This window comes from Furipterus horrens, unplaced genomic scaffold (genome assembly GCF_987537825.1).
Source record: "Furipterus horrens unplaced genomic scaffold, mFurHor1.1.pri manual_scaffold_3, whole genome shotgun sequence".
In the NCBI taxonomy this organism is placed as follows: Eukaryota; Metazoa; Chordata; class Mammalia; order Chiroptera; family Furipteridae; genus Furipterus; species Furipterus horrens.
The window spans coordinates 190,855,786-190,883,619 of record NW_028327173.1 but is presented as its reverse complement, the minus strand read 5'-3'; the positions used below and the strand labels follow the sequence as shown (position 1 = coordinate 190,883,619).

General features: G+C 44.4%; 1 protein-coding gene and 1 long non-coding RNA gene across 2 annotated transcripts in view; one reads left to right on the top strand and one right to left on the bottom strand.

The window, feature by feature from the left end:
* Nucleotides 1-183: 183 nt before the first annotated feature.
* LOC150017064 (uncharacterized) lies at nt 184-27,439 on the bottom strand. The gene is made up of 2 exons (XR_016509863.1): nt 26,871-27,439; nt 184-317 (listed from the first exon to the last, which is right to left on the bottom strand). It is a non-coding gene; the product is annotated as an uncharacterized LOC150017064 (long non-coding RNA).
* Nucleotides 26,952-27,834, top strand: part of TMED10 (transmembrane p24 trafficking protein 10) — a 46,152-nt gene continuing 45,269 nt past the window's right edge. The window contains exon 1 of the mRNA XM_090271183.1: nt 26,952-27,224. Within this exon, the coding sequence (XP_090127309.1) occupies nt 27,000-27,224 (225 nt within the window). The 5' untranslated portion in view covers nt 26,952-26,999. The remainder of the gene's footprint in view (nt 27,225-27,834) is intronic.

Here is a 27,834-nt window from a genome sequence, read left to right as displayed (position 1 = left end):
CTGTTTCCATCCTTGAAATCACCCCTTGGACTTAACCATAGAGTTCAGCTCCTGTTTGAATCTGGGCCTCTCTCTCGTAAGCTTTGTTTGTCTTCCTACTTAGAAAATCTTCAACTCACTTCAGCTCCAGCTCTTAGAGTAATGCTAGCTGCTATAACAAATAAATTCTCAACATTTCAGTGGTTTAAGATAATAAAAGTTTATTTCTCACTCACGTGAGAGTCAAATGGGAGTTTTCCTGGCCTGAAGGCAGGACCCAAGCTCCCTCCAGTTGTGGTTCTGTGATCCTTGAGAGCCTCAGAATCCTCTTCGTCCAGCTAATGGGTAGGAAAAAGGAGAGAGTTACAAAGGCACCCCTGCTTCCTAACTGCCTTCCAGTCTATCACTTCCACTCACATTCCCTCGGTGAGAACTAACCATGTGTTCCCACCTAAATGTAAGAGCAGATGGGAAATGCAGTTTGTGGGTGAGGTGCCATCCCCAGTGACAGTGCCATGCAATGGAAGAGAGAGCCTGAGGTTGGGGAAGAGAGCTGATGTCCCTGCCACAGCACCCATTCAAGCAGCAGCTCACATTGCTGGTTCCCTGCTGAGTTGATACTAGTCCCCATTAGGTGTGGATAAAAAACAGCACATTTCTCTCCAGCATTATAGAACTCTCCCTGGCAGAACTCTCTGTGGCAATGGACAGAAACCCACATCAACCTAAGGGGTAAAAAGGCATTTGTTGCCTCTAATAACTGAGAAGCTCAGGGGATGAGGTGACCTAAAGTTCGCTTGGGTCCAGAAACTTAACCACGGGTGCCAGGTCTCTCTTTCTCCATTTCCATAGCTTGACTCAAGCCCTCTCTCCTGCAGATTTTCTCCAGAGGACAGGAAAAGTGGCCGGCAGCTGCCCTCACATCCCATCCTCCTAATTTCATGCTCTAAAAAGAGAAAGCCCCATCTCCTCCAGCTCCAAGCTTTAAAAACTCCACAAAAGCCTCTGACTGGCCTGGCAGGGGTCATAGTTCTACCAGGGAGGGAAACCAGCACATTGGAGTGGGCGAGGAGCAGCTGCCTTAGGAAGGCAGGCACTGGAGGATAGACAGGACAATGCGTACACAACTGATTGACGCAGCCTCTGACCTTACCTCTGTGGCCCAGACCTGTGCCTCAGTGCGACTCCCAGGGAGCAGCCTACTGAGACAAGGGCACGCTCACTATGTGCACTGTATAGTTACAGCCATGGTGTCCATGAAAATTAACAGGACCTTCATGACTTTCCATGAATTCACCAGAGTTGGAAAATGTCTCTCGATAAGTTTTTTGTAAGACCTGAACATCTTTAAGTTCTGTGAAAGTGATATAGTTACATAATGAAAAATTACTGAAAAATTCATGTTTCTCAGGCAGGAATTTACTTCAAATGCTGAAGTATCTCCTTTATTCATCCATGTAACAGGTAATTATTAAGAATCTGTGATGTGCCCAGTTTGCAGTCAGATACTGCAACATACAGTGATGGATAAGTTCAAGTCCATGGCCTCACCAAGCTTAGAGTTGCTAGTATATAAGGAAACACAGTTGAGGCAAAAAGTGATACCAGGACAAAGTCTTTAAGGTATTATTGTTACACAAACAAACAAGAGATTGTCAAGAATGGAAGAAATTACTGATGTGCTGAAGAAATGAAGGTAAGAATCAGGAGCAAACTCATGATGCCTAACAAAGGACCTCAGAGTGGAGGTATCACTGGTGTGCTACCTGGCCAGCGTGCCACTGGGACCAGCATCCTCTGATGGCTTCCTTGAGTGCTACTGAGTTTTCTTTGCGGATTTTCCCCATGAACACACATTACCCATTTTTTATTGTCAATGACAATTGTTTTACATGTTCAACAACTTGTAATACTATTACATAAACTGAAGAAAACCTATACAGTCTAGCTCTGGATTCTTTTCATAAACTTTTTATTTGGGGAAGATTTTAGATTTACAGAAAAGTTGCAAAGAGTAACACAGATAGTTCCCATATACTCCTTATTCAGTTTCTCCTAATAGTACATTTGTCAAAACTAAGAAAGCAACATCGGTGCATTACTATTAACTAAACTCCCTACTTTATTCTAATTTCACCAGTTTTGCTACTAATGTCCTTTTTTATTCCAGGATCCAATCCAGGATACCACATTGCATTTTATAGCTCTTGATTTTTAAGGATGTTTTTCTTCAGGCGTGGGTCAACTCGGCCTTTTTTCCTCCTTCTTGCCAATGCTTTAGACATTTCATGGTTCATTAGCACCTGTTCTAGAGTGTGAGCAAGGGAAGGAAACACTTTTGAAATGTTAATTAGCCAAATGTTGTTATTTATTAGTTTGTGGAAGTTAGCTCAGTTGCTAATAAGGCCAAGGTTACTGGCTTCATCTCTATAAATGAGTCAGCTAGCTCAGCAATGACAGGGGAAATCTCCTCATGTGGTCATTATTTGCACCCTAAATCTTGTCCAGCTTTTCTTAAATGCAAACTTTTTTTGCTACATGGGGGTAATAGTGGGAGTGCCTACCCTATTACCTCACTACTCAGAGTGTGGTTCATGGACCAGTGGCATCAGCATCATCTAGATCTTGTTAGAAATGCAGAATTGCAAGTCCCACCCAAATTGAAGAATCAGAATCTGTTAGGTGATTAAAAAGCACAGCAATTCACCAAAACATTATTGAGACCTACCCTGTCTGAGGTGCTGGAGTTTCCCAAGAAAAAAAGAATCATATTTTGCCATCATAGAACATAGCATCTGTCTAATAGAGATTCTAGATAAGCAAAATGACAATGGCAAAGGCAACTGTGAAGATATGGTGCATGAATACACTAGAATTCTAGTCAGCCATAAGAAAAGATGAAATACTGCGCTCTGAGACAACATGGATGGATCTTGAGAATATCATGCTAAGCAAAATGAGTCATACAGAAAAGGACAAGAACTATATGATTTCACTTATATATGGTATATAAAACAGAAAGCAACAAAGAAAGAAACAAACAAAAAGAACTCACAGGTACACAAACAACAGTGTGGTGGTTACCAGAGGAGAAGGGGGTGACACGAGGTTGAAGAGGATAAAGGGGGTCAAATACATGACAGAAGGAGACTAAACTTTGGGTGGTCAGCACACGATGCAATATACAGATGATGTGTTATAGAATTGTATACTTGAAATATATATAAGCTTATTAACCAATGTAACCCCCAATAACTTTAATTAAGAAAAGAAAACAAAGGCAGTTGTGATGATGGGGTCCTGCCAGAGAATGAAAATGAGCCTAATCTTCAACTGGGGGATGAAAGAAGACTTTTCAGAGAATGTTGTGTTTGAGCTGAGACCTGAAAAATAAGATTTAGCCAGTTGAAAGGGAGGAAGACACAAGGGGTGAGGGAAGAGGAAAAGCAGGCTAAGGGTGAAGGAACTCAGAGGTAAGACAGTATGGTGTCCCCTAGGAACTGCACATAATACAACATAGCTAGAACATTCAATGCCAACACTGGGGATGATCCATAGAGTTTCTTCTCTCTGTATTCAACAGCATCATCAACACATTTTTTAAAGTATATCTTATTGATTATGTTGTTACAGCAGTCCCAATTTTTCCCCTTTGCTCCACTCTGCCCTGTACCCCCTGTCCCCCAGCAATCCCACCCCGCTTAGTTCATGTCCATGGGTCATGCATATAAGTTCTTAGGCTTCACCCTTTCCTATATTATTCTTAACTTCCCCCTGTCTATTTTGTACCAAACAGTTATGCTTCTTAATCCCTGCACCATTTCCCCATTTCTCACCCTTCCCCCTCCCAGCTGATAACCCTCCAGATGATCCCTGTACCTATGAATCTGTTCCTATTCTGGTTTGTTTAGTTGGATTTTGTTATTTTTTAGATTCAGTTGTTGATAGTTGTGAGTTTGTTGTCATTTTAGTATTCATAGTTTTGATCTTTTTCTTAAACAAGTCCCTTTAACATTTCATATAATGGCTTGGTGATAATGAACTCTTTTAGCTTTACCTTGTCTGGGAAGCACTTCATCTGCCCTTCCATTCTGAATGATAGCTTTTCTGGATAGAGTAATCTTGGTTGTAGGTCCTTGTTTTTCATCACATTGAATACTTCTTGCCTGCAAAGTTTCTTTTGAGAAATCAGCTGATAGCCTTATAGGAACCCTTCTGTAGGTAACTCTGCTTTTCTCTTGCTGCTTTTAAGATTCTCTCTTTATCTTTAACCTTTGACATTTTACTTATGATGTGTCTTGGTGTGGTCCTCTTTGGGTTTAGCTTGTTTGGGATTCTCTGTGCTTCTTGGACTTGTATGTCTATTTCCTTTGCCAAATTTGGGAAGTTTTTCTTCATTATTTTTTCACATAAATTTTCAATTTCTTGCTCTTCCTTTTCTCCTTCTGGCATCCCTATGATTAGGATGTTGACACGTTTAAAGTTGTCCCAGAGGTTCCTAAGCCTCTCATCATTTTTTTCAATTCTTGTTTCCTCATTCTGTACTGGTTGACTGTTTTTTTCTTCCTTATGTTCCAAATCATTGATATGAACCCTGGTTTCCTTCCCTTCGCCATTGGTTTTGTATGGATTTTCCTTCGTTTCACTTAGCATAGCCTTCACTTCTTCCCTTATGCATTTGCCATAATTAAGCATATCTGTCAAGCCTGTGAGCATCTTTATCACCAGCGTTTTGAACTCTGCATCTGTTTGGTTGGTTATCTCCTTATCACTTAGTTCTCCCACTGGAACCTTGATCTATTCCCCCTTTAGGGCCATACTTCTCTGTCTCCTCATCTTGACAGGCTCCTGTGTTTGTTTGTCTCTGTGTCTTAGGTAGAACTGTCACTCCTATTACGTTTAAGGGTGGAGCCTTAGGAATTCATCAATACAGGGCAACCCATTTTACCACGTTGTGGTGTTGTGTGGGGGGGAGGGCTCTGAGAGGGAACCATACCCTCTTGCTCAGAACTCGCCCCTGTTGCAGACACTTCTCCCACTTCTATATGGAACTGGCATCTCTCTAGTTGTTGCCCTGGCTGTTGTTCCCAGAGTGGGTGGGTCTGCGAACGTTCTAGGACTGTGGGGGCCCTTTAAGCTAGCGGACTCTGCTGAGAGACCGGCAATTTCTTCCTCCACACCAACCCCCACTGGTCTGCACAGTCAGAAGCAATGAAGCTTAATTTTCCCTGGCACTGGGACCGTGAGCTGCTTGGTTTGGTCAGGAGCTGGGAACACTCCCCAGGTGTCCCTCCCCACTTTTTAAAACGTGTAACTATGCTTTCTGCCAACCTGCTGCTGCCGCCGCCACCACACCACTTCTTTGCCGCCCGGCTCTGCCCCTCCTGCCTACCTGGATGAGTAGTTCTTCTTTATATCTTTGTTTGTTGGACTTCCATGCAGCTTGATTTTCTGGAACTCCTAGTTGTCTCTAGTTTCGAGGTAGTTGTATTCCTTCTTAGTTGTGGAGGAAAACCCAGAGTGTCTGTCTAGGACTCCATCTTGGCCAGAAGTCTAGCACATATTATTGAGCACCATATGCTAGGCACCATGCTAGTGGTTGGGGATAATAAATGTTCCAGTCAGTTAAATGTTGTAATTACCTTAACAACTTGAGAGAAAATGTACACGATACATCTGAGGATCCCCCAGATGGGACAGTCCAAGGGGGGCCAGGCCTGGGTTCGGATAAGGTCAGTAGAGTGTGACAATTATTGAGGGGCTAAGGAAAGGGGTCCTAGCTAAAGCAGCCTGTAATGAAAGGGTACATGAGTCCCATAGAGCCATGAGGTGATGCCAAGGTCAACACTGTGCAGGGGATGGGAGGTATAGTTTTCTACTGCTACGTAACAAATCACCCCAAACTTAGTAGCTTAAAAAACACCCACAGTAAGTGACAGTTCTGTGGGTCAGGAGTCCAGCAAGCTTAGTTTGGTCTCTCTACTTAGGTTCTCATGAGGCTGAAGTTAAGGTATTATTAACCAGGCTGGGCTTTCATCTGGAGGCCCTGTGGGAGAACCCACTTCTAAATTCATTCAGATGTTGCCAAAATCCAGTTCTGTGTGGTTGTAGGACTGTGGTCCCTGTGTCCTTGCTGGCTGCCGTCCAGGGTCTGCTCTCTGCTCCTAGATGCTCTCCCCAATCCTCCAGTGAGCTCCTCCATCATCAAAGCCCACAACAGTGCATCGAATCCCCCTCATGCTCTACAGCTCCAACTGCTAGAGAAAGCTCTCAGGTGCCAAGGGCGCATGTGATTAGATTCGGCCTGCCTGTATAATCTCCCTATCTTAAGGTCAGCTGTGCTAAACAATGTAACTCAATCACAGGAATGATATATTCAGAGGTTTCTGGGATTAGGACATCTTTGGGGGTGGCAGTGGAAGACCACTTTAGAAATTCTGTTTACTACAAGAATGAGGGATCAAAATGGGGATTTGGAATCCTGATTGGCTGGCCTTGATGAGGATGGACGTGGAGTCTGTATTCTGATGGCTGCCTAGGAGGTGTGTCTTTGCACTATTCTGATTGCAAACGGTCAGAGAAGGTCTCGTACCCACTCCATGATTTATCTGATCTCTTGTGGGATTCTGGAGATCACAGTTACTTCTGGGGTAAGACTCCTCCTTCTCCTGAATTAGGTCAGTCTATGAATCTTCTCACCATCACTATGAAGGGTGTCGGTTCCGTTTCACAGCAGGCCAGATCTGGAATTCAGTCCCATTCCAGTCTTGGCAAAAAACAAAAAATAATCGCTCACTGTGGGAGCAACAGACCTCACTGAGGCTTGAGACATGCACCCTATCGTTCTCCCTACCCCCATAGCACCAAATATCTCTCTCTTTTTTTTAAATTTTTAAAAATATGTTTATTGATTTTAGAGAGAGAGAGGGAGGGAGAGTGAGAGAGAAACATCAAGGTGAGAAACATCAGTTGGTTACCTTTCATATGTGCCCCAACTGGGGATCGAACCCTCAACCTATGTATGTTACTTGATAGGGAATCAAAACCAATCAAACCCCCAATCTTTTAGGGTACAGAAGACGCTCCAATCAACTGAGCCACACCGACCAGAGCAAGCATCCCTCTCTTTAGCGGTCCTCATGATGCTTATTTCTCACTCATCTGTCTCCTCTCCAACTTCTCTTCTCATTCTGCTTTACCTTTTCCTCACTCTCAGAAGCCAGCCCATTTCTCCCTTTATCACATGCAAAACAAGTTCAGTCCTCAGCTCCAGACTTTCTTTTGCACAGCTGATGACTTAGCTAAACCATTGGCATCACCACTACCAGATTCAATCCTTGAGTCAAGACCTTTCTCCCTCCCTGGCTGGTGTGGCTCAGTGGATTGGGTGCTGGCCTGTGAACCAAAGGGTCACCGGTTCGATTCCTGCAGGAGGCACATGCCTGGGTTGCAGGTCGGGTTGCCTGGTTGGGGGCTGGCATGAGGCAACCACACATTGATGTTTCTCTCCCTCTCTTTCTCCCTCTCTTCCCTTCTCTCTAAAAATAAATAAATAAAATATATTTTTTAAAAAGAAAAAAGACCACCCTCCTTCCAAGTCTTTGTCCTTCCGTGGGAGTAAGGGTGAAAGTGGTTTTCTTCTTCCAGTCTCACGTGCCATGCTTGCAAGTGCTGAGTGAAGAGGAAAACGGGAGTGTAGGGTTGGAGCTCCTCTCCAAGCAGGTTACGGGAAGCAAAGATCTGAAAGGGTGACTAGGAGGGTGGAAACCAGATCCCACCTGAAAAGAACAGGTTTTACTAATAAGGGAGCAGAGAGTGAGAGCACAAAGCCTTCTTTAGGAAGTAAAGAAGGAGCACAGAATCGGACCTTAAAGGAATATTAAAATATAAGTAAGAGGAAAAGAGAAAACAGCTTTTCAGGCAAGGCCCTATTGATAGGAAAGGCAGGGAGGAGGATGTTTGGCTGCTTCTTATCCGTTACTAGAACTCTTTGACTGGAGTGGAGGCCTGCCACAGAACATGCTGGGTGTTAAGGCCAACTTCTGAAAGGCATAGGATGCAAGGGTATTCCTGGATTTCCCTTCTACAGGCAGTGAGGAGCCACTGAGGCTTTGGCATGGCATGGCATGGCAATTTGTACTACCAAGATTACTTTATTCTCTTAGCTGGTATGTTTGCAAATATATACCTTCAGATTACACAAAACCTACCTTTGCACACACACACACACCCCTCCGATTCACAAAAGAGTGACTGGTTGGTAATATAAGAACCTGCATTGATCTGTTTTCTTCCTTTGTCTTAGTCATTCCTTGGTTCACAGGGAATCAGCAGCAGAGCTGCCACTGACAGGCAATGTGTTGAATACTATTAATCACCTCTCAGCACCCAGTTCCATTTTTACTGGGCCTTCTTAAAAGCTAGAGCTATAACCTGTGTTCCTCAGACTCCTTTGCAGCTAGGTTTCTGGATGGTGCAGAGTAGAGTTCATCAGTTAGATGTGGTTATGAGAGATAAAAGGCAAAAGAGAGTCAGGGGTCACCTTCCTGATGCTTTGGTAATGTTCTGCTGATGAGCAACATTAAGGCCATGTGGGCATCTACAGCAGAAGTCCAGTGTTCAATCTCCAGATCCATGAGTGTCAAGTGGGACTGGAGGGAGAGAAGATGGAGGTGGCATCTGCTTCTCAGATGACAGCCATGATGGTGAATTCTTAAACTGAGCCTTCTCATTGCAGCCTCCTAATTATGGAGGAGTTGCAGTTCCCCCCCACAGATCAGTTCTGCAGTGCTGGGGTACTCATTCCAAAGGGAGTTCAGTCCTCCAGCCATTCTGATAATTATAAAATCATTAATTTCCTTATTGATTACAATATCTAGGGTGGCCTTTGTTTGTGGCTCGGAACTTTAACTTCTGCAGCAAGAGGTTTTAAAGCATAGTTTTTCAGTAAATAGACTCTCAAAAAAAATTCTTACAGTTGACATCCAAACTGTGAATAATTGAAGGGTCTGGAACCACATGCCCCTTAGCATGTGGGTTTTTCTAAGATAATGTTCCCAAAGTGTGATACATACTTGTATATCTCCAATGATATCTATTCCTCCCTCTGTGGGAAGATTTTAGATAGTACATGGTGAACATTTACACAGTTTTGATAAGTGTGTATTTATTTTAATGTGTACTAGAAGAAAATTTAGAGGTAGCATATCAGATCTGATTTCATGAATCAGCGACTTCATAAATGTTATTCTTTATGGCAAGGCTAGCGTGGGTAGTGAGTATACCAGCAAAACATGTTAATTAATCTAATGAAAAATGTTAAGTAAATAACAGTTGATGGCACACAGATCTGGCAAAAACCCACAAGGATGGTATTCAAATGACTGAGGTTAGGGAAACCCTTTCTTAGTTACTCATTCTTATGTGTCCCCTCACTGTACAAATGGAGGAGAGAAATTCAAGACCATAAATTCTGTTCCACTCTGTACCAGACCCCACTCCCAAAGATCACCATTCTTTTTAACTCTAGATATTACTGAAAGTCTACACAGCTCTGCAAGGTCGTGGAGAGAACACCCCGAACCTGTGGGTTATCACGTGCCAAGGCTGGATCAGCTCATCAGCAGGGCCTGAGGGTGGGGTAGGGAGGAGAAACTGCAAAATGAGTCTGGCTCCAGGAACGGCATGTGTTCAACACAGAGCCATAAGTTTAGAAATAGCAGACTTGGGTGTGTTTGTTATGGGAGACTTAGTACTACAGCGAAAAAGAAGATAAGAATCCAGGGTTATTCTTCTCACAGGGAAAGCCGGCAAAGTCATCTCCCAAGAATCCACAAGCCCAGACACACTAACAAAATCAGAGGACAACAAGGAGCCACCCTACCTCCCTGTCCTTGTTTACATCCCTCAGACCTGAAGATACTGCAGATATATGACTCTAAATGTAATGACTCTAAATGTAATGTAACTACTGAAAATCTATACCTTGATAATGCTTAACTGTGACAGCAGAGAGATAAGACAAGAAACTGGACTACAGGACATTTAGAAAAAAAGGGTCTAAATGGTCTAATGATTTCCAAATGCCCATCCACAGAGCAGTGTCCAGCTGGCTACAGAATAATCATCTTTCTAGGGGTTTTTTAAATGTCTTCCAGCTTTATTGAGATACAGTTGATATATAACATTGTGTAAGTTTAAGGTGTACAACATGTGGATATGCTTGTATATTGTAAAATGATTACTACCATAGGATCGGTGTGTGTTTCAAAATTACAGATTACCAGTCACCAACCAGGGAGAATTCCAGTTCAAGTCAGAAATGGACACTCAGAATCAGTGTTTTTAACAGGTTGCACTAGTGGTTGTTAATAGTCTAGTCTGCAAACTATTTGTTGAACCCTTGTGCCTTGTATCTAGTTGCTTCCTCTCAGTCCCCACTGGCCCGACCTAATTCATTCCTTCCGTGTTGGTTTACTCTTAACAGCTTGCTAACCCATCTCCTTCCTGCCTCTTTCTTTCTTTAAACACTTTAGAGCCAAACCATGACTCTAAAGGACAGAAAATCATATAGTGTCCATAAAGAGCCTTATCTCTTGAGGAAGAAGTCACAAAATTTCTCAAAAATGCGGTTTTCCTCATCCTTAATAAATATGCCCACATTACTGGATTGGTGAAAGGGTGGAACAAAACTATTGATCAAACACCTGTGACATGTAATCTAAGTTAATCACATCACTTCTATGCTCAGAAGCATCCACAGCTATTAGAGCAGACATGTCTTGTCCGTCTAGACAGCATCTCTTCCTTTGGAAACTGTCTCCCTTCCCCTGTTCTGCAAGATTCTGGATAACCGTCAATTGCAGATTCTCTGAGGTGGGCACATGACCTAAGCTAAGCCAATCAGACTCTCTCATGGGAATTTGAATGTTGAGTGGGGATCCTGGGTTGAAAGGTTGAAAGTTTTGTGTTTTTTGTATTTTTTTAATTTTACAACTAGTTTATTAATTATTCTGTGCCTTCTTTCTTTATCTTTTGAGAGGTTTGAAGTTGAGTCATGAGTTCATCCTCTGGAGATTCCCTCTTGACTGGTCAGTTCTTCTTTTAATTCTGTAAACTCCCCAATATCCTTTTAACAAATTGCCCCCTTTTTCTTTTCAGTTAACCCAGAATTGATTCCTGTTTTCTAAAACCAAAAAGCCCTAACTGATACAGCTCCCCGTTGTCTATGAAACGAAGCATATAAACTCATCTTGTACAGATTTTCCGCATTGTGTTTATATCTCACTTAATGGTAGCTCCCTAAGTAAGCTGAATCCCTTGTGTAACAATCTCATGAGAGCCAGTTATTAGACTGCATTTATGGCAAGGATGGTGTCTAACTCATCTCTGTCCCATGCTAGACAGCTTAATATATTTTGATCAGATTTAATTAAGAACCAGCTTGCTCTGACATTTACAAGAAGAGAAGACATTCTGTGGCTCAGAGCAGAAATGCTACCCAGAGACTAGGATTACAAAGAATCTGGGGGTATAAAGCAAGTTCTGGGGATATTTTTTAAAGTACCATATTTTTCTCACTATAAGGTGCACCTGACCATAGATGCACCTAGGTTTAGAGGAGGAAAACAAGAAGAAAAAAAAATTCTGAACCAAATGATGTACTAAGATATTTAATAAAATATAACAATAATATTTCAACCAAGTAAAGTGAACAGCAGTCAATGCAGTATGAAGAGCAGTCATCACTCTCATTAACAATTGAGGAGAGACTTTAAGGTTCAAGTACTCTTCTAGTTTTCTGGCAACCCCAAGAACTCATCATCACTAGTGTCAGAATTTATGAAGCTCAGTTGCTCACAATCAGTGATATTACTTTCCTCGCTATCTTCATACTGACCAGACGCCCTGCGATTCAGTAGTAAAGTAGGACATTTAAGCATCCCCAGGAGTTTTGCATGGGCCCACTGCTTCCTCTTCTAACAGCTGTCACCACCACTGACAGGTCAGGTAATACACATCACGATCTGTGATGCAATATTTGCTCCATAAGACACACAGACATTGCCCCCCCCCCCACTTTTGGGGGAAAAAAGTGCGTGTTGTGGAGTGAAAAATACGGTATATTACTAAGGGTGTGTTCTATTCCTTTGGCTAGAAATTAGATTTCAAAGTTTAAGACAGGAGGCCCAAATGAACTAGCTCGATGATGGTCAATGAAACCGAACTCCTCTGTGTTTATATACTGTAACCCTCTAGGTTATGCATGTTAGTATCCAGAAAGATTATTTGTACCCTCAGGACATCTTGATAACTTGGAAAATCTTACTCATAAGTATGGAGTTCTGGGAACTTAAGTCAAGTAGAAGAGTGCAAATTCTTAACTGATCACAATAAAATTAAGAAACAATGCTGATTTTAAATGAATCTGGTAACACTATTAGTAAGTTCTCTTTCCCTTCCTTACCTGTCCTCCTTCCTCTGTTATTAGCTCTAGTCATCAATCAGCCATTGCTATCTGGGGTCCCATTCATCAGATAATTTTTTTATTGCCTGATAGTGGAGAAAGGTAATGATTAAGGTAATTTCTCCTTCAAGAATGATTCAATGAACAAGGCAGCCTGAGAGTCCAATACATTTGGGTTTATGCCCTGCTCTGGCATTTGTTTGCAGTTTAACTTCAAGCAAGTTATTTCCCTTCTCTAGGCTTAGCTTCTTTATCTGTAGAATGGGATAATAACGTAGAACCCCAGCTCCAAGATTCTCATTCTGTTGGACCATGGTGGCTGCAGATCATTGGAATTTTGTAAACAGTGAGTTGTTGTGAGGACCAAGTGCCTGAAAAGCCCTAGAATGGTGTCTGGCATTGCGTCAGTGCTCAAAACATGTTCCTTTCCCTTCAGTTCTGATACCCTCTTCCCTGATACCATCTGTCCATTTCCATGCCAGACCTGAAATCATATTCTATACAGGTATATGTACATAAAAACATACAATTTTAATATATAAACATACACTGTATACACATTCACTCATTTGTTCAACAAACAGTTACTGAGAATCCATTTGTGCTACTAGCACTGCGATAAACCAGTTAGGCAGGTTCCCTGTTCTCCTGGCTCTTACCTCCCAGCAGGGGAGTATTCCCGGTTGTGCGATAAGGAGGCCCGAGGGTGGAGGGGGGGTGTCACGTGGACTAGGCAGGTGCGGGAAGCCTCCCTGAAAGGGGGGCCTGTGTGACCCAGAGGATAGGAAGAGTCAGCCACAATGCAGGCTGGGGACGAGCACCCCAGGCAGAGGCCACAGCAAGTGCAGAGCCCCAGGACAGAAGAGTGTGGTGTGTTTGAGGAACAGAAAGCAACTAGTGCCAGGAGGAATGGGGGTGAGAGGGAATGGCGGGCCCCTGCTGGCTGCTGGGAGGTGTGGGATTGAAATGTGGCACTGCAGATGCTGAAGCGAGGAAGGGATAGCGATCCGATTTATGTTGTAAAAGCATCACTTTGGCTGCCGTGTGGATTGTGAGGAGCCAGGATGGAAGCAAGTCTTCGTGACTACCACCCACACGTCCTACCAGACATGTGGACTCCCAGAGTTAGAAAGCACAGTGGAGCCTGGGGAACACTGGGCCTGTCCCCACCTGCAGAGGGCAGTCACCTGGGGGCACCGTTAGCAAAATTCCAAGGATCCAAACTCTCTAGGATATTTCATATGCATTCGGAGCTGAGAATCATCGTGGGTGGGTGACCTCTTCAGGACCCAAGCTCTCCCTGCTGCCTGAGACACCTTTCCAGAGTCCGGCATCCTGTTATAACATTCTTTTTCAGGGTGAGCAGAAATCAGCCACTTGGGTGGCCTCCCTGCATACCCACTCTAGCCGGGCCAACCAGCAGCTCTCTTTTTCTACTAAAGTTACCCCTTCCTCCTCCCTCATTGCCACACCCAAGGCAAAGCTCAGCCAAAGGGAGTGAAGGAAACTTAGGTAGTAAAGGAATCATCAGGCTTCTGGGAATTCCTCTGTCCTCCTGCAGGGTGCCATCGAAAAGGCTCTTGCACCCAGGGTACTGCGTGTGCTGCTCAGAATTGGCAGTAAGTCCCCAGGAGCTCATTTGCCCAGGAGCTTATTCAATGACTGTCCTCTCCTACCCAGTCCACACAGAGAATTCGAGAATTGGAAGAAGCTTTAGCATCAGTAGTTTCATTCTAACTTAACCATGGGTTGGCAAGGGAGGGAGCCAGGCACTAAATATAGTTAATCTGGTGTTTCTAAGGCATTCCTAGAAGCTTGAGAGTGGGGACGAGAACTTAACACCCACATTCTGGCAGGCTCTGTGTTCTGTATGTAGTTCACAGGCCCCACAAAAGCGCCATAAAAAATATGTTATTATTCTTATTTAGAGATTAGGCAACTGAGGTTCGGAGAGGTAAAGTAACTTTGTCAAGGTCCTGCTGAGACCTCATGAAATCTGTATTGTGCTTGCACTAAAGCCCAGGCTCTGTCCACCATGGCACTGTGTCCCCTTGGTGTCCTTTTCTAGACTCTTCCTTCAGTGGAGGGATGGTCAGCATCATACTTTCCCCATGTCACCCCATTTGAGATCAGGAAGGTACCTGAGGCTGCTTTCTAATTTTTGCTACTCCTTGCCCGTCACTCTGTCTCCCCTTCCTCTGCCAAGTGTCCTTCCCAGTACCCAGCCCCTCTGGCCCCTCTCTCCTCCCCCTCCTTCATGTTTCCTACAAACCCAAGCCAGAGCACAAAGCAGCACTAATGTACTAAGAAAGAACCAAACATGGAAGTTGGAAGGCTGTCCTTTTAACTTGCATGTTTAGATGAAGGGGCAGAGGGAGGGAAAGAACTGTTTTTACAGATGATAGCTTTGCCTGGGTTGCTGTAATTTCGCACACTGGTTCCTCAACAGAGGCATTTTCCCAACTACTCCAGGCCTTCAGTGATCTCTGCTTTGTGGGCTGTGTCTACATGTGATGTTCTCTTGCTGTTGCATATGGACATGTTATGACTAACTACAGCCACCACCCCACATTTGCATTCCTCAACACCCTAACTGATTGGCTGACCCTGTCCTATGCAGGGACCACTCAATTTATACTCAAAAGGTGGCACCATACCTACTCCTAGACCTGAAAAGAACAGGGAATAGACAAAGAAGCCATTACTTAAGGCATTTTGCTTTCAAGGCAAAATTCAGTCCCTGGAGGAAGCTCCTCTTCCACCTGAATGAAGCTTCCTCCAGCTCCTGGAAGACCCTTCCTCCTCCTCCCCCGCCCTCCCCCCCAAGAACTCAGGTGCTGTATCATGCTCTTTTCAGATATTGGTTAATTCTCACGAGTTAGGCAGCATTATTCCTAATACAGCCCATGAAACTCAGGATCAAAAAGGGTAATTTGGTCCAAGGTACAGACAACTAGTGAAGAGCAGGTTGCTGGGCCACAAAACATCAGGGCCTCTGGTACTCATTTCTGTGCTTCATCTCCACCAGATTCCAGGTTCCTCAGGTAGAGTCCAGGTTTGGGTTCCCCACAGGCCTTAGCCTGTGGCAGAGGCACTGTGTTTGCTCAGTGGAAGTCAGAGGAAGTTTGCCCTGATTACCTATTGTGTGAGAACCAGTCCGGAGGAAAGAGGAAGTGTTTGTGCAGTGATAAGGCCCCTGTGCCTGTTGGTGGCTCCATGCCCTGGGTCCCACGTGAAGTGGGAGGGCGGACAGCAGAATGGCTCAGGGTGAGAGAAGGGCTAGGGGAGGGCAGCAGCACCTAAGGGCCGACTGGTCGTTGGCATCCCCGGCCTCCAGGCCTCCAGGTGCCCTCGCCCGAAGAGCTGCAGACCTGAAGGGAGGGGAAGGCAGGTTCTCAGCGGGCACAAGGGCCACCTGGACGTGGTGGGAGAAGCCCTGCGTGTGAGGCGGGGATTTGGGTTTGGGACACCGTGGGGGCAGGTGTAGGATTTGAAGGAGCCCCCCAGGAAGATGGAAGGGAAATGCAGTTTGATGCAGTGCCTCTGAGAAGAGGACATCTTCTTGGAGGGCCCCAGACCAAGAAGGGAAAGCAGAGAAAGCATGGTTTGAAAGGTTCAGAAAAGATGGAGCTTGATGTGGGGAAGCTGTGTGAGGGGAGGTTTCAGACGCTGGTTTGGAGAGAGGGCTGGGCCTGGTAACAGTGATAGTGGAAGTGCAGGGGAGCAGTGACAGTGGGGACCCAAGCCGATACTTCACATCCCCGCCTCACCAGTCACTGGCTGAGCGACTTTGGGCCAGTTACTTAACCTGTCTGACCCTCCGTTTTCTTATCCATAAAATGGGAGATTATATTATTTGTCTTGTACCATTGGTGTGAGGGCAAAATGAAATAAAGTACATTCGGCGCTTAGCACAGTAGTCAGATAATAAAAAAGTTTTCAATACATGTGCAGAAAGCAAAGGCTGATGATGGTGGAAAGATCAAGGTATGTTCCTAGGAGGGAGGGAGGGTTCTAGGAATATAGTGAGAAAATAAGCAACTGCCAATCTATTCTACTTCGTAACAGCTTAAAGTCACTGAGGGCATACTATGTGCCAGACACTGTTCTAGGTGTTTTACATGTTTTATTTCACTGAATCTTAACCACCACCTTATGACGTAGACACTATAATTATTCTCATCTACACAAGGAAGCAAAGGCACAGACAGAGTAGGGAATGAACCAGAAGTTACAGTTAGTGGGAAGCAGAACTCAGGCCTCTGGCTCCAGGGCCACACACTCACATGCTGCCACTCATCCGCTGAAATAAATGGAAGACATCTAGGGGTACGTGAGAGAGCTGGTCATGGAGCTCACAGCCTGGCACGGGGCCTCCAAAACCTCTGGTCCTTCAGAATCTCCCAGGGAGGTGATCTAAAATGCCCGATCCAGGGCCCCACGCCCAGAGAACCTGACTCTGGCAGCAGTGACAGTGGTAGGAGCTGCAGCATGGAGGACAGCAATTTGTACGGTTTTGTTCCCTTTTTTTTTTTTTTTTTACTGACAGATCGTGCCTCAGGTTTATTTGTTCAAACGGCACAGGAGGACCCCAGCCCATGCAGGCAGCGGCCCAGGGATCACACCAGTTCTTCTACCCTCACATCAGCAGACAGAGCCCTCGACTCTGGAAGACTTCATAGGGGCCTGCACACATTTGGGAGCCTGAGCCTGAGCCTGAGCTGGAGTTGTAGCCACTGAAACAGCTGCAGCCGCAGCCTGGGTCTTGGTTTGAGCCTTGGCCTTGGCCTTTGGCCAGCAGAGCCTGGGACCCTTGGTAATGCAAGCATGGATGTTTTCCCCAAGCTTAGGATGAGTGATGTAAACAACTGAATTGAGCTAGTGACTGCCGTTCTTTGCGATCTTAAGCTTGGCCTCCATGGGCTTTACAAGTACCTTGAGAGCCTCAGCACGTGCGCCCATGGCCTTGGCATTGTTGGCCTGCTTCTTCTTCAGGCCCTTCTTGTAGTCCTTTTTGGCAAAGCACGTGTTCCTCAGGAACCTGAGGTCTACCCCCTTAAGAGATTCATATCTTTGTGATCAGGTGTCTTTGATACCACTTATGTGCCTTTTCGGGACAGGTTGTGTGTGGTGCGGTCTGAATTTGGCCATGTGTACACCGAAGCCCCTGGCTCCCAAAGGGCCTCAGAAATTTATATTTTTAACAAGATCCTTAGGGAATCCTCATGCAGGTGGTCTAGAAGTAAGGGGAGAACTAGATGGCCCAGTGTAGATAATATCTAGGTGATGTGAAATGGCAATGTCTCCTAAACAAGGTGGCATTTGACTTGAGTTTAAGGATGGATAGGATTTTGTGCATCCCTCTACTCTTCCCTATTTGGAGGCTGTTCTGGGTTGAACTGTGTCCCCCCAGAAAATATGCCAGAACCTGTGAATGTGGCATTATTTGGAAGAAGAATCTTTGTAGTTGTGAGTAGGTTAAGGATCTTGACATGAAATCATCCCGGATTATCTGGGTGGGACCTAAATTCAATGACAAGTGCCCTTATAAGAGGCAGATGAGAGAGACAGAGAGGAAAGGAGAAGTCCACTTGAAGACAGACAGAGGCAAAAATTGGCATTATGTAGCCACAAGCCAAGGAGTGCATGAAGCCACATGGAGCAGGAAGAGGCAAGGAGAGATTCTACCCTAGAACCTACACGTAAAGCACATCTCTGCTGACACCTTCATTTCAGATTTCTGGCCTCCAAAAGTGTGATGAAATATACTTCTGTTGTTTTAAGCCACCAAGTTTGTGCTCATTTATAATGGCAGCACTTGGACACTAATACAGAGGTTATTATCCTACTCACACCATTTGCCCTGGGAGGGTCTTTGCAATTAGACACTGAGTTGTGGAGGTCACAGCCTGCAGACAGCTTAGCTGTGACTGCCAAGTCCCCTGCCAGGACAGCAGGCCCTAAAGGAGGTGGTGGAGCACAGCTGGTAATGAGGTAGTGGCCCCACGTTTGCCAACTTGCGACTTCCCCACCTCTCTTTGGATGCAGACTTGTAAGAAGTCAAAGATAGGTTCTGTCCTCAGTCTCTGGATTTGCATTTTACAAAGGAGATATCAGCACCTAGAAAGCGTTATTTCCAGCTCAAAGTCACCCATAAGTGGGTGGCAGGGCAGAGCCAGGACCGCTCTCTAGAGCACACATCAGTGGAATGCCCTGTCCCTGGCTTTCACTGTGGGTTTGCCCTGAAACCCTGGTTATTATAATGCTGTAATGCTGTCACTTTAATTTCACTCCAAAAGAGTCGATTACTTCTAATGACTGCGTGGTGGTTGAGCTTCTTGTCCCTGACCAACCTGTGGGTAGTGGCTTTTGACCTCTGGCTTAGAGACTCTGATGATTCCCTTCCCCAAATCTGCATGTTCTGCTTTAGGGATGCAAGTGGATCTATCTTCAGAAGCCGCTCTCCAAAATGCAGAAGTTGGCCATCTGTAGAACTGACAGTGCTGGTTGTGGTCTGTGAAACACCAAATCTTAGAGAAGTACCTCTTTAGAAAAGCTTATTAATACTTCCTTTGTCCGTGTGCCACAATGGCTTTCTGCAAGGGAGAAGAAAAGGCTCCCTCATGTGCCTGCGGAGAGAGCTTCCTCCTCATCTGAAGCTCTCGCTTCCCATTCCTGCCTCTTGGCTAACACTGGAACTGAGCGCATAGCCAGCAGAGGAATGGACCTTGTCCCCAAGCTGGTGTTCCAAGTACTCTAGCTACTAGAGGAAAAATTTCATACCAGGTTCTAGGAGAAAGGGCAGCAGAGTTTCAGCAGGAGAAACAGGGATGCAGATCAAACTGAGAAATATTTATTGGGCACATGCCACTGGAAAGGCATTGAAAGATTGGGTGCTAAACTAGAAATGGCAAGGGACAGGTTGGAGCATTAGTTTTCAACCCTGGATGCATGTTGGATCACAGGAAGGATTTTAAAGATTCGGATGCCTTGGTTGTAGCCCATACCATTCACATCAAAATGTCTTGGGGGCATTCTGGCATCAGCACTTTTTAAAAGATTGCCAGATGATTCCAATGGGCAGCAAAGTTAGGGAATCACTGAAATATGATATTCCTATGGACCTTGCCCAGATATTTTATTTTCAGTGGTCTGGGTTGGGTCCTAGGGGGGTATCTAGGCATTGGCAGTTCTTTTAAAGCTGCTCAGAGGATTCCAGTGTGCAGAGGTGGTTCATGTAAATAATAAAGGGAAGAATGCTTTGGCATCATCAAGGTGCCTGCAGTGGGTGCTCTTTTCCATCTGTATGGTCCATATCTCTCACAAGGTGGAGCTTTTCTTGAAAGAGAATGAGTTTGGGTGGATCTCAGAGACCAGATACTGCTTAGTGGCCTATCAAGGGGGGGGGGGGAGTATTGGAGAGGAAATCCAAAACTTTCTCAGAACTAGGATCGAAGGCCAACAATAGTGTAGTCTTCTGCTCTAGCACATTTTATGATCTCCACATGCTTTTGAAATAATCTAAATCTCTATTGAAGATCTGCGTGTGTACAATCTTCAGGCACAGCTGTGTCCAGGTGTAGAGTATAATATGTTTGGGGGTAGATGTCATTTGACTCTATTAAATTCTCCTTTAAAAGGCCTCAACTCTGGGGCTACTTCACAAAATACTAGACGATTTCTTCCTTCCTCCCTCCCTTCCATCCTTCCTTCCTTCCATCCTTCTCTCCTTCTTTCCATCCTTCCTTCCTTCCTTCCTTCCATCCTTCCTCCCTCCCTCCCTCCCTTCCTTCCTTCCTTCCTTCCTTCCTTCCTTCCTTCCTTCCTTCCTTCCTTCCTTCCTTCCTTCCTCCCTTCCTTTCTTCCTTCCTTCCTCCCTCCGTCCCTCCCTCCCTTCCTTCCTTTCTCAATACTTTGTCTCTTCTTCGTAGCATAAGTGGGCACAGACATAAGGTAAAGTGTTCCCATCTTACCTACCTGACCCTACTTTCTTCTCCCCTGGAGTCCCATTTTTGCAACTCTTTTTTGTCCCTTGGTTCCTCCACTTTGTCTGGTCCAATGTTGTTGCTGTTGTTGTTTTTCCATTTCATTTCTGCCTTGGGATTGTGCCTTCCTGGACTCCAGGACTTTCTCTCTCTGCACTGGGATCTAGGACTGGTGTTCTCCAAAAGCAAATAGTGTTATGGGGCAGAGGAGACACCTCCCTTCTCGTCCTGTCCTTTTCAACTTTGTTTTGTTCTCAAAGTATGTGGGTAGTGGTGACAGGTCATGTGATGCTTCTTACATTTTCTGAAACTTATTCTGTTCGGACACATTTTGTATCTTTTGCTTGCATCATCTTCAAATCTCTTCCTAATAAAAATTTTTGTTAAATTCAGACTCCTTAGTCCTCTCAGCTCATCTATATCCCTAGAACTTTGATCCTGACAATCAGGACTTATAGGCTACAGTATATAAGGCAGGTTCTTGATAGTTTATCTTGACAACATTGGTGGAGGACATTAATTGTCATGAGAATTGGTACTGGAGTTCATGTTTCCCACCAGGAACATAAAAATTTAGCACCATGAGAATCTGAGAGGAAGATAAATCTTGTTTTTTCAAGAAAAGTGAATTCAGGGGAGATACAAGTGGATTCTACAAGTTTTATATTAACTATTAACATCTTCATGGATGTTCTAAAAGGCTTAAACTCACTTAAAACCCATGAAAGTTGAATTATGAATATGAGTAAGGGTAGAAAAAGACTACCCTGGAATCTCAAACTTTTTAGTAGAATGGGAACTAAAAAGTAAGTATCATGTTTTAGCCCATATAAGGACAATTATGTCTGAAAACTAATCTGCAGTTAGGAGCTCTCATTTCTATTCTCAGCTCTAGCACTGACTCATAGTATGTATAGATTGAGGCAAGTCACTTAACAACTTTGGACCTCAGCTTCTCCACATGAAAAATGACAATTAAAATGCTAGATAGAGGAACTGGCATTTATTGAGCAACTGTTCTATGTTGATGTGCTAAGTGGTTTATGGTATGTTATATTATTTCATTCATTCACCCAGCAAATATTTTTTGAACACCCACTATGCATAGGCTATTGTGCCTGGTCTCAGGGACCTATCAGGCACAAAACAAAGACCTTGCTCTCTTAGAGATTAAATTCCAGTAGGGCTGGGTGGTAATAAACAAGAAAAGAATTAACAAGATACTCTCAAATAGTGACAAGTGCTATATAGATAACAAAACCAGATCATGTGATAGAAAGTAACCTTGGGAGCTTCCCAAACTAGGAAAAGCCAAAAGAGTTCCTCACCATGAAACCAGTATTACATGAAATGTTAAATGGCCTTCTTTAAGAAAGAAAAAGAAAAGATTAAAAATATGAGCAAATAGCCCTGGCTGGTGTGGCTCAGTGGATTGAGTGCCAGCCTGCAAACCAAAGGGTCACTGGTTCAATTCCCAATAGGACACATGCCTGGGTTGCAGGCCAGGTCCCCAGCTAGGTGTGTACAAGAGGCAACAGATCAATGTATCTCTTGCACATTGATGTTTGTCTCCCTCTCTTTCTCCCTCCCTTCCTCTCTCTCTAAAAATAAATCAATATAAGTCTTTTAAAAATATGAACAAGAAAATGACAATAAATATGTACATATCAAGAATTGAATCTAAAAATCAAAATAAAAAAAACAAGCAGAACAGAAACAGACTCAGAGATATAGAGAACCTTTTGAAGGTTACCAGATGGGAGGGGTGTTGGGGGAATGGGTGAAAAAGGTGAAGTGATATAGAAGTACAAACAGGTAGTTATGGAATAGTCATGAGGCTGTAAAGTACAGCACAGGGAATATAGTCAATAATATTCTGATAACTATGAACCATGTCAGATGGGTATGAGATTTATTGGGATGATCACTTAATCAGTAATATAACGTCTAATCACTGAGGTGTACACCTCAAACTAATATTATATGACAACTATAATTGAAAATAAAAATGACTTTAAAATAATTTTAAAAATAAGGAGCTTAAAAAGAAAAAAGAAAGTAACCTGGGAACAGGGTTACTAATACAGGATGGGCTCCCTCGGGGGTGACTAGAGTTGGAACCTGAATGTTGAGGAGCAGCCTGCAGAGTCCGGAGTCTATTGGACAAGAGCTGGGCAAGAGAAGTCCAGGTAGACAGTAAATGCAAAGGCCCTGATGCAAGCAGGAGTTTAGGCTGTTTGGAAGACTGGGAGAGTACATGGGTGGTTATGGTGGGAGGAAGTGAGCACTGGGGAAAATGAGAATAGAGAGGTAGGCAGGAGGCAGACCACAGTGGCCTTTTGGGCTGTGGTAAGGTATTGGGGCTTTATACTGATTGATCTGATTTATTTATTTTTTAAATCAGTCATGGTATATTAAGGCGCATGATTACAGTAGGGGCACAGATGGAAGCCAAGACAACAGTAGGAAAGTTGTCTTGTTTAGGTGAGAGAAGCAAGCTTTTCTTGTGAGGGGTCAGATAATAAATATTTTAGGTTTGGTGAGCCACATAAACTCTCTATGGCTCCTCCTCCTCCTTCTTTTTAACAACCCTCTAAAAATGTAAAAAGCCTTCTTAGCTCTTGGATGTTACAAAAACAGAAGGTTGCATGCTGGATTTGGCCTGCCTAGCAGGGCAGTAGTTTGCTGACCGCCAGTTTAGAGAGAAGTAGAAACTGATTGCCATAAATTAGGACACAGAACTGGTAGGGTTTGCTGAAAGAGGAAACAAGGATGGCTTCAGTGAAGAAGCAGAAGGTGGTGTAATTTACTGAGATAGGGAAGAAGTAGATTTGGGAGTTGGGGGAGAAAGGGGAAATTAAGAGTTAAGTATGAGTTGCCGGTGAGTCATCCAAGTGGAGATGTCCAATAGGGAACCTGATACAGATGCTGGAGTTTAGTGGGGAGATCAAAGCTGGAGATCCACATTTGGGAGTTATCATCCATGGGTGCATTTAAAGTCATGGGCCTGGATGAGATCACCTAGAGTACAGTGCCGAGGTTCCAGAACCAGGATCTGGGGACTCTGGAACTTGAAAGACCCATAAGAGAGGTCCTGGAATCACTCTCTGAGTCAAAAAGTATGACACGTGACAAATATTGTCCAATTGCTTTCCAAAGGGGTCTTTTGTATCTTCACAGAACTCTTCTTGTTTTAGCTATTTACACACTGTGAGTGGGGCTGTACACATGAATGGACAGGAGCACTGGAATTAGGAATCCTTTGCTGTTTTTGCATTGGAGCTGAGAGCCTCAGACTCAGTGTCTGGGGTGAGGTGTGTTTTAAACATGCTCTCTCTCATACAAACAAAAGGTTGAGAAATTTGTGGCTTAGGGATAGACTGGATAGAGGGCATGTCCTCATTACATTTCTTCACCTCCAGAGGCTCATGGGGCTTCAGAATCTTAGGCGGGTCTGGCTGGGGAAGTTTCAGAATGAAGGGATGACAGAGAACTCTTAGGCCAGGAAGAAACATTTTCTCTAGTTTGGGGACATGTTCCATTTGCTCTCCAATTCAGAATAAGGCCTTTTCCCCTCACCGATGTAAAATGGTACCTTTTCTTGTGCAGATGTAATTTAAAAGTTTGGGTTCCCTATGAGTATCTATATACTTTGCCTTCTAGCTCCACAGCATAGAGGGGAGAATTATTTTTGTCTTTATATGGAAACAAGAACACATTTTCCAACTCAGATAACAAGATATGCATGTTGTTGATGAAACTGAAATCATACCTACTTTTTTTTTTTAGACCTTATTTATTTTAGAGAGAGAAGGGAGGGAGAAAGAAACATCAGTTGGTTGCCTCTCACATGCCCCCAGCTGGGGACCTGGCCTGCAACCCAGGCATGTGCCCTGACTGGGATTTGAACCGGCGACCTTTTGATTCACAGGCCGGTGCTCAATCCACTGAGCCAAACCAGCCAGAGCCATACCTACACTTTAGATACATTATGGATTTGTGTGAAAACAGATAAGGAATAATGTAAGGAATTTGCTGTTAGGCCTTCTGCTAGGCTTTCATTGAACCATTATTTATTTTGCTTTCTAAGTACTAGGCACTATTTTAGATTCAGAAGATGAAGCAGTGAACAAAATAGGTAAAAATCCCTGCCCCTCACAGAAGATAACTTAGCTAGGGAAACAGATTCATAAACAAGATATATAAAATGTATTACATTAGATAGTGGTGAGTACTAAGGAGAAAAACATAAAGGAAGGTGAACAAGAAAGTGTTAGGGGCTGGGATAAGTGAGAGTAAGGGACAAGTAGGGATCTGAGAGCTTTGATTTAGGAAAGGAACAATTTCTCTAAGTCTCAATTTCTCCATCTGTAAAGTAATGAACCATAGTGCCTTCCTGAAGAAGGCTGAGGCCCGTAGGCTAACTTTGTCACTTTTAAACTATGGGGCTTTGGGCCTCTCAAAACCTGTTTCCTTATCTGTGACATGAACTGACTTGCCCAGACTATGTCACATGATTTTTGAAAATGTCAGATGAGATATGTGAAAATAGGTAAAAATGTAGACAGTATTATATAAATGTAAGCTAGAAATTTAAAGAAAAAACCCACACAACTAGGTTATGGATTGCAAATCTCTTGCTGATGGTCAGCAGAGCCTCAGGACTGAGAATATGCATGAATTACATAACTGCTCGGTACTGATTCCCTATACTGTAGGGAAAAGGTCAACAAAAATGATCAGGATGTACCAATAGGCTAGAAATCTTTTCTTAGAGCAGGGATAAAATAATCAAATGTTCCTAAGTGGACACAATAAAATAGTTAAAACATGATATTTGTCAATTTTTTAATGCTTTACAGCTCCTTTGTTTGTCTTTGTTTTGTTTGCAGGACTTCAGCTCCAAGAAAAGAACTAGATGGATTGAAAGGAGTTATAAATATAAAGCATTCATGTTAATTACCAAAGGCAGGTAGTCCATCCTCTGGATATTTCTGTAGACGTTCAATAAACATTAACCAAAGTAGATGATTCCAAACATAGGCTGTTATGTATTCCGTTTTCATCTTCATATTTTCTTCAGCCGTGAATATTTGATAACATCCCAGCAGTTGTTTGTTCAATCAATAAACATAATGGTATACCAGAGAAGGAAAACTCTGACTCCAAAAAACCTCCGCTGCCTTGCGGCATACCTCTTCAGGGGAAAGGCTAAGGGAGTAAACCCCGACAGAAAATCCGGAGCCGGAGTCCCTAAGGCGCTTTGACGTTGTAGTCAACACCGGCAACTCCTGCGGCGCACCTGAAGCCAAGCTGTATTGACTCCGTCTTTCCCTTGGACCCTTCAGCTGCGAAGAGAGGGTGGGTCTGCTGCATGGGCAACAGCAGACCCTCCATATCACCCTGCCCAGGCTCTGTAGCTTCAGCTTCACTGGAGAGGACACTCCAGCGTCATCGCAAGATGTCGATTCAACACGAGAGGAGACAGATACCATGTCACTCCCGAGTCGAACTGCACAGCCATTCTCGGCAGTGCAGATAGACTCTTAAGAAGCTACACCATCGTCTCTCGAGACGGACGGCTGCCGACGACGACGAATGGTATACACACATGGTACAGTGTCTGGCACATAGTAGGTACTCAATAAATATTTGTTAAAAGAAAGTTTGATTACAGTGTAAATTTGCTTACTATAGACTAGCCAATTTCATCCCTAAAATGTTTGTGCATTTAAAACAAATACTTGGCTTCCCTTGACATGTTCACCGAGTAAACCGAATTAGGTCCATCCCTGAGACTGAACTAAAACATGGTGTTTTATTCCATTGAAATACAAAATCCAAAGGTAGTTTGAACATTATCTAGCATAGTAAGGCGCTCAAAGTTTGCTAAATAAAATGCACATTCAGACAGCAGTTACTCTAGCCCAAAGATCCCGCTCAGGAGCATGAATTGGCCTCCTGTCCAGTTCACATTCACCAGGGGACCTCTGCACCTTCTCTGAGGTACTGGCCCGCGCTCGCCTCATAGCCGTACCATCTTCCCGCGCAACCTCCCTAAATTTTACTCTCAAGTGGTCGGTGTATCATTTGTCATTCAAAGCAGCAAGGCACGGCGACTGCGCAACCTCCACCTCCACCACCGCACGCGAGCCTAGTTGGTAGCTGCCTGGCCGGCCCAGCAAAGGGCCTTGTGGCTGTTTCTTATTGGGGCTTGGTTGCTATGATACCAGCAACCTCTAAAACTGGGGACACTACTTCCGTAGGTTAAAGAAGAATTACTTCCAGGTCTGCCCTTGCTTGCTATGGCTGACAGAGCAGTCACCGAATTCAACAAAAATAACAATTTTATGGGAAATTTTTAGAAAATATTATTTAACCACTTTAACTTGTGGGTGAGACGTGGTATCATAGCCTTTCTTCCCTTTTAAAAGATTTACCATGTATTCTTCGTCCACTTGCCAGTCTCAAAAATGGCGCTGGCGCCATTTGTAGGTCAGGGGTGAGTCACGTGGGCCCTCCCGATTCCGGTGCAGTAGAGGCCTGAGTGGTGAGCAGTCTCAGGCACCATGTCTGGTGTGTGTAGTCCACAAGCCCAGCGTGGCCCTTGCCGGTTCGCGTTGCTGCTGTTACTCCTGGTCGGCTCCAGGTCGGTTCTCGCCATTTCCTTCCATCTGCCTGTTAACTCCCGCAAGTGCCTCCGCGAGGAGATCCACAAGGACCTGCCGGTGACCGGCGCGTACGAAATCTCCGACCAGTCTGGAGGCGTTGGCGGCCTGCGCACCCACCTCAAGGTGCGGCGCGGGGCGGGGCTGGAAGACCTTAGGCGTCGGTGAGGGGAGGCTGAGGACTAGGGGTGAGGGTGGGTGAGGATGGTGGTGGGGGTGTCAGGCCTCGGGAGGCCTGGAGGGTGGCCTGGCCTCCCCCCGAGCCCAAACGGCCTGGGGTGGAAACAGCCCCCGCACACTGCTGGTTGGCGTTCGCGGGGCGGGGCTGCGCGCCAGTGCTGGGGAACCGCGAGGCCTTGGCGGATGTGACAGCTGAGCCGGGGCGACCCTGTATTTGTTTTGGTCTTAGGTACTTGGCACTGTAGCTTGGTTCTTCAAAGAAGTCTTTGGACGTAGAGTATTTGTTGCAGTTGGCATCTATAAGATACATTGAAACCTGCAGGAAGATGATTAATGGAGGCATTGAAGCTTACTGTGAATAGTGAAACCTGTTATTTATTGAGACTAGCTGTGTGCCAGCTTTTGTGCTGCTTGGCATACATTTCCATTTAGTTCGTGCACTCCCCTATGAAGTAGATGCAGTATGCCCTCACTTATGGCGGTATTATGTTCTAACCCCCCTCACCCCCCGTGGTAGGTGAAAATCTGCAAAGTGGGAAGCTTACATTTATTTTAG